The sequence below is a fragment of the Marmota monax genome, unplaced genomic scaffold (genome assembly GCF_021218885.2).
Source record: "Marmota monax isolate L192 unplaced genomic scaffold, Marmota_monax_Labrador192_F-V1.1 WCK01_AAM20220418_F8-fsc00095, whole genome shotgun sequence".
In the NCBI taxonomy this organism is placed as follows: Eukaryota; Metazoa; Chordata; class Mammalia; order Rodentia; family Sciuridae; genus Marmota; species Marmota monax.
The window spans coordinates 4,415,376-4,427,423 of record NW_026695244.1 but is presented as its reverse complement, the minus strand read 5'-3'; the positions used below and the strand labels follow the sequence as shown (position 1 = coordinate 4,427,423).

General features: G+C 40.2%; 1 protein-coding gene across 2 annotated transcripts in view; it reads right to left on the bottom strand.

The window, feature by feature from the left end:
* Pard3b (par-3 family cell polarity regulator beta) overlaps positions 1–12,048 on the bottom strand; it is a 1,008,812-nt gene that overhangs the window by 147,525 nt on the left and 849,239 nt on the right. For both annotated transcript variants that reach the window (XM_046463021.2, XM_058578162.1), the window contains exon 20: positions 7,482–7,784. In XM_046463021.2, coding sequence (XP_046318977.1) covers positions 7,482–7,784 — 303 coding nt within the window. The remainder of the gene's footprint in view (positions 1–7,481; positions 7,785–12,048) is intronic.

The following is a 12,048-nucleotide window of genomic DNA, read 5'->3' as shown; positions in this document are numbered from 1 at the left end:
GCTAGCCCTCTTTGTGGACAGTCATGGAGCCTAACTCCAAATCAAATGGACATTCAAGTGATGTGACAGGAAGACAACTTGAGTCTTGATGACCAGCTCAGGGATATCTAATGAGTTACGGTTTTTAATAAACAATTGCCAGAGGGACTCAGAGTTTAATCACTGCATCCTTCACTTAACACAGATGATGCATGACTGACTCTAAGCTGTGTTTTAGTTGTTTCTTCTTTTATCCCCTGATTTGCTTTTCTGTTCTATTTTTTGTTTCTGATCATTGTAATCCACTGGAAGGAGTTGGTACTGGAGGTAGGAATTAACCACTCACCACTTGACCATGTATTAGATGGAATCTAACAAGTTCCAAACACATGACCTTAGGGTCAACAGCTAGATATAATCAATAACCTTCTTGAATAGTTATATTCAGTTCAATAACCTTCTCAATATAGACCCAGATAATATATTATGTAGTCCAATAATATATAGTCCAATAGCCTTTCTAAAGAATAGTGGCTGACACAAATTCAGCTAGGCAGTGGGCTAATTTCACTTAAGCCATAAACAATCCATAGGTGATAGGGTATCCTCATGTTCTCAGAAACTGAGGGTTTTGAAAAATTAATACATTTGAATCAAGGTCCTAGAGAAACCAATCCATAGCCTCAGGTATTTTCCAAGTTGAATGCATTTGCAATTTCACAATTTTTATGATATATCCTGCATGTAATTCTATTCTAATGGAATATATTATACTGTGATTATTTTGTTCATGAGACAGTTTCAGCTATTAGACTGAGTTCCTTGAGGGTCAGGATTGTTTCTAAACTCTTTTGTATGATCTATAGAGAACAACAGATGATCAATAAATGTTTTCTACAAGAAGCTAGGCATAGTGGTGCACGCCTGGAATCCAAGCAACCCAGGAGGCTGAGGATGCAACTTCACATCCACCATATGTAAGTCCATAAGTATTTGGTAATCAAATATTCGGAGCCCAGTATTACATAGGATCACAGAAAGTCTTATTTTGCATAAGTCTAAATAGACACAATATTTGTGAATATCTGGAAGAGGCAAGAGTTATTTCTAAGATTCTCTAAGAGCATGTAATTCCTTTGTCTGTCAGAGTTCCCAGATGGTAAATCAAGGGACTCTCACAAACATGGTGCACCTCAACATCAGTAAGATATTTCAGTCTTTGGCAGTATGCACAGATGAACTGGAGAATGCAGACGAGATAATAGTAGACTAGATTAATAGCAGAGTGAAGATCCCAAAGAGTGCTGATTAATGGAGGTCGCAAGTAATGAGTTGCAAGGATGGTACTTGACATTGATAGACGATCTTATCAATGACATAGATGAGTCTACAATGATTAAGTATGAGAAGGATATAACCGAGTGAGGATAGCTAATACATTGGAGGACAAAAATCAATACTTTAAAATATCTTTATTGGGTACAATAATGGGCTAAACCTAACGAGTAAATTTTTAAACCTAGATACAGACAATATACTACCTTTTAAAAAATAATCACACAAAAACATAGGATTCTGTATGATATATGGGGAAATCTGACTTGATAACTCAAGTAAAAAAAAAACAGAAGTTTAAATTTAAAAGTACAATAAAAGCTATAATGACAACTGATGTAAAAGTTTAGACCATCTTAAAAAGTTTAAAAGATTAAGACAAAGGATACAAAAATCCCCTTGACTTCTAACGATATCTGAAATGTGGCTTCCGATCCTGCATGCCCTGAAACATAGAATCAGAAACTTGAGAGACTTAAATGTATTCAGAAAATAGCCACCAAGAGGACTACAAGTATAGAGTATAAGATAAGAAGGGACTGAAACAGCAAGGGGGTTTGCACTGAAGAAATGACCACACAGTGAACTTCTCAAGGTCATATGCCCTGCTTTCTGTGTCCTTTCAAGGCCGCCTCTGAGCACAGAGCTTGGTGTGCATCTGGAGTTCAGGAGATGTCTGCCCCTAGAGGTGGTCACTTTAGTATCTAAAGGGCTATAAGTGAAGCTCATGTTCCCTGTCCAGCATGGCAACTGGGTCCATGGTGAATGTTAGATAGAGATAGTGTTTGAGTGGATTAAAAAAATAGGCATTTCAGGAACAATTAGAGTGGTGTAAAGGTGAAAAAGAATGCCTGTTGAGTTCTTGTCACTGGAAGATTGTCAACACAAGGCGAATGTCCTCTTGTGAGGGATTTTACGGAGAATATCCTTCTGATGAGTAGCTTGACCTCTGATGATCCCAGGCACTCTCAGTGTATGTTCAACCATTCATTCATTCATTCATTCATTCATTCTAAAATACTGAGGGAGTACCAAGTGCCCTAGGAACTGAGAGATAATGGTGAGCAAAAGCAGGCCAGATGCCCACCCTGGTGGAGCCTGTTGTCCAGGGCAGCAGCCTCTAAAAACGGAACATACTCCATTGGGGTGTGTGTGTGTGTGAGGGGAAATATTAGCACTGCTACTTATGCTGGGATTTTAAAAAATCTAATTCTTTTATTAAATTCTATATTTGGGATATGTTTTATAATTTCTATCATATGTTATTGGGATAAGTAAGTTCTATCATTGAGGAACAAATAAACACACATCTTTTGAGAAGTGAAGACACCAAATCATTTTTAAATACAGTGTGTGTGATCAAACATATTTGGCAATCTCTAGTAAGGTGCGTTAAACAATCACAAAAACGAACACACTCCGTACCACAGTGGTACCCAGTGAGTGTCACATACAACTTCTGGTTCTCCTATTTGGGACTATTCTGTCCTCTTTCCACATGGAGTTTTAATGTCCAGATGCCGTGGGAGCCTTCGACCTGCTGGTCTCACAGGGGACACCAGCACAATATTACCCCAGGTGCTGTCCTGCTGGTGCAGATCCCGGCAGAGCAGCCACAGGTCTCCGTCACGGTGGCCACAGGTTTGTTCTAACCACAATCATTTACAGCTGAAGCCTTTATGAGCCATGGTTTTCTTCTGAGAAAGGCTGATGGTTCAGGGTCAGCTCTAGGGGATAGAAGCTGCCCCTAAAGGAAGCTACTGTGTATCACACACATGAGGCAATCCTGAGAGAGCCACATGGGTAAACATGGTATGTTACATAGAGGGACAAGAAAACGTGAAGCACAGGAGGCCTCGTGAGAAAACTTGGTTTCCAGAGAGGAGTTGACAGCCTTGGAATCCCAGGGTTACTCTCATGCTAACACCATGAGGGAGCTACCCAGCTCCACCCTGCTTCTCTTGGGGTGGCTGTAAGCCCCTCCCAAGGCTGGGAGGCTCTGCCTGCCTTGGGTGCAGCTCTCCAACCCTCCCATCTTCTCTGTTTCCATCTGCCCCTCTCACCAGGTGTCTGTCTGGTTGAGCTTCCTTGAGTTCCTCTAACACACCTCTGTGTTCACCGCACTGCCCCGCCCCCTGCCTCCCCACCAACAGCCCCAGCTGCAGTTACCTGAGCTGACCCTGCTGCGGCCCCTTTCCCAGTGTCCTCCTGCATGTTTAGGTCTTCGTATCCACCATGCTGTGTGAGCCCCATTGGGGTAATGCTCCTGTCTACCTTGGCTCCCTAGTGAAATGAGCACCAAGTGCTGGTCCTGGCCCTTACCAGACACTCACAGGTATTTGTTATTTTCACAAAGATGAGACCTGATACGTTGGAAAATTTATTTTACTGGGAGTCACGCAGTTGTTGTCTGGAAGAGGACTGGGCCTAGATTACCCTAATTCCTAAAGCCATGGTTTAACCTGCCATTTACATGTTGAGAACCCACATGGATGCCACTCTACCTTTCTGGGTATTGTGCCAGTTTCTTTAACGAAGAAATGAGAGCGTGGGCCTATATAGCAGTATAGGGTAGGGAGAAGAAGACTGTACAATATAGAAAAAGTTAGAATAAAGTCCTGACTCCATGCTGTATGACTTTGAGCAAGTCACTCAGCTTCTCTGGGTAGCAGTATCTATAATGATGACATGAAAAGTTTATTCTGGAGGGTTTCTGTATTCTCATATTAGCTTTGAACTACTGTCACAGAAGGAATTTCAAAGGTGTACTCTCATTCATCCTGTAACAACTCTGTTCTCTCTTTACCACAAACTCACCAAGTTCTCATCTTCTAGCCAATTCTCTTCTCATGACAATCTTCCTCTGCTCCTACTAAGCTACTGGAATTACTCTAAGTAAATTGATAACTTCTTAGTGGCCAAATCCAAAATTCCCTTTTTATTCTTCATTCTGTTGATCCCTCTGGAGCATTTGAAAGCCTCCTTTGGTGGTACCTGCTAAGCATCGTTCTCTTAATTTCAAACTAAGGTTTTTGGCTGCTTTTATTTCCCCTGCCTCTGGTGCCACTCTATTTCTCCAGGTCCTTGTCATCTCTTAATATTGACGTTGTATCCCAATTTGTTTTACAGTCTGACCATCTTCTCTTAGACGCCATCAGGCTGAAAGAGCCATTTTCCCTAAATACAAATCTAACTGGTCAGTCCCCAATTTTTATGACACTTTCTTTCATAGCTCCCATCGTCCACTGTATTGGGAAATACATTAATATTCACAGCACACGTGCCATCACTCATTTTTCTGGAGCTCGGGGCAGGTACCACTATTCTGGCATAACCTCAGGACCCTTCTTAACACAGACTCCCCAACACCTGCTACCAGTCAATAAGTCTCAGCATAAGATGCAGCCCATTCACTCACACGCTGGCCCCGACCTGCTGTCCATCTCATTTCCGACCACTTTCCTTCCTGCCTGTGGTCTGGGCTTCTGAGCTTCCCTAGCATGCATGTTTCCTTCAGCCACTGTACCATTATACATGCTTGATTATTCTGAAAGGAGAACAATTTTCCTATGGAATCTGGTCAATACTTACAAGCCCTTCCAGAGCCAGTTCAAATATCACTTCCTTTTGGAGGCCTTTCCTGACTAGCCCAGGCAGAGTTAGGACAAAAATACTTTCTTTTCTATTGATATTGCAATTATCCATTTCTACATGTGCTGGTCCCCAACTGACTAGAACATGGCCTTCTCTGGATTGGGACCATGTCCTGATCATCCTTGCATCTTCCCTAGAGCTTTCTACGGCACCTAGAACACAGTAGGTGTCAAATAAATACTTACTAAAAGGTGGAACAAATGGGTAGGTAAAAGATGCTTCCCTTTAATTGCAAATGAGGTTTAGAACTCCTGTGGCTATCTATGGACACCACTGGGGACACCAAAGGAATTCTTCTTAGGCTTACCTGGGCCAGAATTTCATTCTTAAAGGACAATAATGACAGTAATCATGGTAACCATTATCACAGATAACATTATGGAAAGCTGACTTTGCACCAAGACAAAAATTGCTTGCTGTAAGACTTCAAGAACAAGAAGCAGAACAGCCTTTAAGTATAATTAAAGAAAAGAGCCAAATAAAGCTAATTCTGAATAAAAAGAGCCACCCTTTGATCTGCTTTCCAAACATATGACAACAGTCTAAAACTCTACTGAAAGCAGTTTCAGATCATTTATTAATACAAAGGGGTCAGAGCCAAATGTAAGACCCTATTAGTCATGGAGATTTCTGGGCAGGGCAGTAAATAACTTACTTTTTTCTTGATGCTATTCTTTAGTGGCTACAGTTGAGATTATCCTAGGAAATTTCTTTCCTGGTCAAATCTATATGGATGAAATTTAGCTTAGGGCAGCGTGTCCCATGTAGTGTCTTTAAAAAATCACTATCAGATCTAGGAGGAAAAATAAGTTTAGCTGACAAAAATCTGGGGTGTGATGAATGCTGGTTGTTGCTTGGTCCACTTAACGTTAAAATGCATGTTAGCATATCAAGTCTAAGAAGACCACAGGAGGAAACCTGTTCCTGTGACCTAACGAGAAAGCCCCATGTGTATTTGGCTTCAGAACCTCTTCTTACATAATGCCTCATATTTATTTCTATGGAATTGGTAATGGGAAATACTAGCTTGAGAAGGTCCAAGAAACAGTCCCTCTGCACGGGGATTCTAGCAGGGGATATATGCAAAGAAGATTGCTATGACGACTTATCTGATTTAGAGGGAAGAAGATTGACTATGCTTTAGGCCAGAATAGACTGAAACACAGTATTATTATTTACAAGATAAAATTCAACCTTATTTGAAGGCTGGGAAGAAAAAAAAAGGCTAACTCTTAATCAATCCTCTGAATTAGCAGCTTAGTTATTATGGCTATATCACACAGTCATAGGAATTTATATTTTCATTTTGTCCCAAAGAAAAACTTGACCATCTTTCTTTAATATTATCAACCTGGAAACTTGACAGTAAGGATTAAAAATTACTCCTTCCTTCCTACTTGGTTATTGGAAAGGCTCTGAAAGGTAATCAGTCTTGTGAAGCTACACTTTACAGTCTGCATAAAAATGCCATGATTTCCCTTCCTCTCCCCAACCTAATTGAAAGTGCATAATATCGCCCAGCTGGGGAAATGTAAACGGTAAACCTACCCGATACATCATGCCATCACACAAAAGCTGGCTACTAATAGGGACTGGGTGGTTATCAGGACTCTGAGAAATCTAGAAAACAAGTCTTTTTTCATCTAGACCGAAAGCTCTCATGCCTGCCACACTTCCTTATCACCTCCTGCCTCCAGATTGCAAGGCTACGGACAGACTAGAGGAAGGTCACCAACCCATTCCTTGCACATGTAATTCCAAGGATCACCTAACAAGGCATTGAGCAAAAATCCCTTAGATCAGCCTTTTGGGGACACAAGGCGTTTCACTTTTGGCAGGAGGTATAGCTGAAATCCTCTTATTCCCCACCTATTTGGATTGTACTAACAAATGATCCTATGATCTCTTTCCTTAGCTGCTAAACCTAAAGATCTTGTCCTTGTCACCTCCTATCCTTTTCTACTTCAACAACATCTACCATTAAGATCATCTCCTTGTCTACCTCTGATCATCCGTGAATACCTATACAGAATCACATCTTCCTTGAATGTGGAATTCCGAAGTTTCCTGTTCCCCCACTCCACATCTATCTATAACTCCACTTCAATCATGCCTACTTGAGAGTCATCATTTTCTCTTCTCTGACTCCTCACCTCCAAGTCTCACGCCATCTTCTTGAATAAGTCTTTTACAATAAGGCTCTAGGAGAAAGGACAATATTCCTTCAAAGTTTTCATCATTAGTTCTCTGTCACAATATTCCTGCCAAAATGACTCCCTGTTGCACCATGAACTCCTCTACCACCATTCATTCATGCCACCTTATAGCCAGTTATTGTTTTATTTTTGATGGCTGATACCTTACGGGTAGGTCGAGGTGAAGCACTTGTCTGTGGTACCGTGTCATTTCAGTCTTAATAGACTGAAGGATATATTTTTATCTGCTTTAGCCATAGAGATGATTTGAAACTTACTGAATTAAAACTACATTCATCTTTCACTGGGTTACATTACCTGTCAACTGGAGCTGGTGGATGATATGGCTTGTTGACCTTGGCATAGAGACCCTCTAAGTGGTCTCTCTCTGGAGACAGTGGTCGGCCATCCCGAGGGTAACCTAGGGGTCCAGCCCGAGGGGGAGATGGAGACCTGAAGACATTTGCCGATGCACATGGTTCCCGAAAGTGGTTCACTCTGGCGTAATTCGGGTCCATTTCATCATCTTCCATATCGTGCGCAGACCCAGCTGCACTAGTAGCATAATCAACAAGATCTCTGGCCTGCTTTTCCCTCAGCTCCTGATGTTTTGCTCCAATCCTGAAAAATGTAGAAGAGGTAGCAGAGACATATATGAGTTTCATATACTAATACAACAAATACTCTCCTAAGTCTATATTAACTCTTGCTAGTCACTCAGCTGTCATTTCCTCGTTTGCTCAGGATCACACCATGCAGAAATGCTGACAGCCTAAGAAGATTAATTTTATATCTCTGACCTTTATTTGTTACGGGGTCTTTACTCTGATAGCTATGATGTAGGTATTTCAACATCTTGCCCACTGATGACTGGGCCGATAGCATTCCTTCCTTGCACTTGGGAAATGTTCGTGGAAACAGTGCATCTCTGGTGGATATTCTGGAAGAGTTCACTGGGACAGGGATGGATGATAATAGCCTATCAGAATGTAACCCTTTTTCTATGGCTTCACTATTTAGTGCTCTAGAGTTCCAAAATGTATTCTTCTAGGAAAAAGAATTTGCAAAAAAAAAAAATTGATTTAAATATAAAAAAGAAATACAGAGTCTGGTCACTAAAAGCAGTGAGATCAGGGTGATTTATAAGAGACTCCAAGTTTTTTGGTTACACAAATAGGGATCATTGTGTCTCATTATATAGGGGCTACGGACAGAGTAAAATAATGAAGAAATTAATAGGCTCCTGACAGAGATGAATTGGCACATATAAGTGAATTAAACACCATTACTGGCAGAATTCCACAGCGCCACAGCCTTCAGTGAAATTACAAAATGTTGCTGCTAGTCAGTGCCACTGTGTACTGCTGGGAATGGAACGGAAAAATAGACTGAGGTGGATTCCAAATCCATCTGAATTTTGAGGATTTGACATTTAATCTGGAAAGTGTTAAATTGGCTCTCCTAAATTCCCAGTTATGTGACAAAATGGAAAGGCCACTGTGGCATCCTAATAGACAGTGGTGATCTTGATGATGCTAGAAGGGTTTGTCTCTAATTAGGAAAGAGTTGACCTTCTGTCACGGGGCAAACAAGGAGCAGCGTGTTTAGGATGAGGGAGAGAGATGATGCAGGTTCAAGTGGCTAAAGAAAGATGCTCAAGAAAGGGTGGGGACAAACCTGAAGTCCTAGGCGCAGAGAACGTGAGAAGACTGTGGGCTAGACCTGAAAGATCTACGTATGTCTGGGGATATACAGAAAAGGCCTGGATGAGTGACAGGATAAAATCTGAAACTCCTTAGCATTTTCTCCCCTTCAAACAAAAACAGTTATTTTTGTAGATGGCGGTGAGTTTCATTTGACAAACATCAAATCTGTTGTCAAAATCTTCAGAAGCCATGATCTTTCAAGGTGTGTGTGTGTGTGTGTGTGTGTGTGTGTATGTGTGTGTGTGTGTGTGTATTTTTTGGACAGGAAGCATTTTGTTTTTATTTTTAGTTTTGTTTTGAGTAGAAGGGAGAAGAAAAGAAATTGGGCAGGAGAAAGAAAAAGGAAGAAAAAAAAGATAGAGGAGGCAAAGTAAAAACAAAAACAAAAACACAGCATCTTTCCTCAAGCCACAACAGATGAAAATAAATACCAGCATGCACGTTTGTACGTCTCTTTCGAGTAGGCCCAACTATGTACCCTACCTACAAGTAATTAGAAGAATTTATATTTTTGCATACGGCAACTTGAATCTCCAAGGGATTTTGAATTAAGATGAAAGGAAGATTACACAGTAGGGTACCCGTTAAGAGGCCTTGCCTGTCCCCTTTCGATGCATGTTAGTCCTAGATTCATGGATGTTTGTTTTGAATAATTTTTGATAAAGAAGATAACCTGCTCTATTCTGCAACAAAATAATCTTTCCAGGGACAGTGCGGACTCGATTATCAGAGAAAGCTTGCTGCACTATGATGATAGGGATGGATTTCCATTGCAAATAGAGCGGAGGACATCAATGAAGTTAGGGTGTGGGGTTCTGTGGGATGCCCTCATAAGTGGGATGCCTTCGAGAAAAATCATTCAGCAGCAAGATGAATATCTCCTGGCTGCTGCATGGGGCTACACTTGTGTATTAACAGAAGAAGAAAATACTGAGCTTGATTTTCTAAAATTATAGAAACAGAACACTGGAATCTGTTTCTTACTTCATCCCCCTTCTTTCTTAGAGGTTTTCTCATTAATTAAGCTTGCTGAGTGCGTCAAGATTCTCAGATGAAGAGTACTCTGTGTATGCAAAGCAGTATTTTATCTTGTATTTTTTCTTTCTAAAACAAAACCAAATTCCTCCTCGATCTTCTCTGCACCATTGAGTGTTGCAGTAACTAATTTCATATTAATCACTCAGTAGGTGAAATAGTAATTTCTCTGAACCATCATTATTATGCCATATATCAGGGTCTCTCCATGTGGGGGAGGACAAGGCAATCTCTGAAAGGGGGTGTATGGAGGCAGAAGAGACTCTCTCAAGAGAGAAATGTCAAGGAAAACGATTTTGTTTCTGTAGCTCTGACCTCCCCCGCCCCAATTCAATGTGAGAATTCTAATTGTTTCTAGTCATTTCCACTTGGAGGTCTCTTCACCACTGGGAACTCAACCTGTTAAAATATCTATTTTTCAAAACAGCCATGATAATATAACCTTTTTCATTTCATGGTACTCCTAGTTTCCCCATTCTCCAGAGCACATCACCTTTGAATTATTTAAATCTTTCCCCCTCCCTCTGCTATGGAAACACTTGTTGTTTCTTTTTTCTATAGTACTTCTGAATTTCACTCTCCTATTTGCATTTCTTTGTCCACAGTCCACTGTTGCTTCACTCAGAAAAGAAGTGTCTGAGGGCAGGGGTGGGTATAGTACTGGAATTATGGGAAAATCTTTGGGGGCAGGGCTGGGGGAGACATATACCCACACAGCACCCACTGGAGGTGAGCAAACTTTAGGGAGGTGAGATGGGGGAGAGAGAAGAATCAATCTGCTTTGAAAGACAAGAGGAGCAAGGATAACCCCAAACCCATAAAAATAAAACTTGAGGCTTCACTAAGCAGCAAACAGATCTTTTGTCAGGATTACCTCCTCCCTCAAATCAAAGACCATAGAAAACAAACTCCCAGGGCAGTGTATGCTGCAAATTTGGAAGAAGATTTCTGGAGAGAACTTAAAGAACTGAAGCTACTGGTGACCTTACATCATTATATCCACACCATCTAATACTACATTTAAGCAGCATTTTTTTTCCTTTAAATTTTGAACATGGTAGAAAATGAAATTAATTGTAAGTTAATTGAGTGTTGTTGTGCTCATGTAGTAAGCATGAGCATTCTTTCAAGGAGAAAGATTAAATTCAGGCAAATTAATGCTGGCTTCAAATGTGAATAAAGACAAAAGAAAAATACTCTTGAACACTTAAAAATAGAGAGTGGGTATGATACCTTTTGACCCATCTTGGAAAACTAATTAATAATGAAAAGTAGGCAACTAGGAATTGAATCAAAATGAATTCACGTGAATTCCTCTGGTCTGAATATCCCTCAAAATTTGTGTGTTGAAGCTTAATTCGTATGGTGGTGGTTAAGATGTGGGGGACTGGGAATGTATCTCAGTGGCAGAGCACTTGCCTAGCGAGGGTGAGGATTTGGGCTTGGTTCCCAGCACTGAAAACAAAAAAGGGGAGAGGGTTCTTTTGGAAAGTCGGACTTCTCAGTTTCCAGAACTGTAAGAAAGTAAACTTCTATTCTTCATAAATTACTCAGTTTTAAGTATAGAAAAGCAGACTAGGACTCTGATGAGGCTGTAGATTGACAGGTCTAGAGGTGAGCAATACATTCATTTACATGTAAATGCTAAGGCTAAACATCTGTGCAAACAATAATTATAGAAAAAATTTAAATATTTTATACTCTGACACTATAAAAGTAATATCACTAATGAAAATCAAAAGCCAATAAGGAGGATGGTTAGGAGACAGCATTATCACAGGAGGATTTCCTTGCCTTATGAAGCAGGCATCAAGGAGTTAGCGTTTAAATTGGTAAGTCAAGAAAAGAGATCTGAGCATAGTAAATATAATTAGAAGGAAGACTACTAAAAAGAACAAATTATCAGCAGGGGAGAAATAGACAAAATAAAACCTGACCACACAGTAGAAAATAGAAAACAGAAAAATCAGTAAAAAAGAAAGTAACAAAATAAGTTGACCAAATTTATGTCATAGCAATAAATGTAAATGGGATTTTTTAAAATTATGACTAAAGGATTTCAGATAAATGCAAAAGAAAACCATACTGAGTACTATTAGAATAGTGAAAAATTGTGTTGTAATAAGGGTCTATGAAAGAAAGAT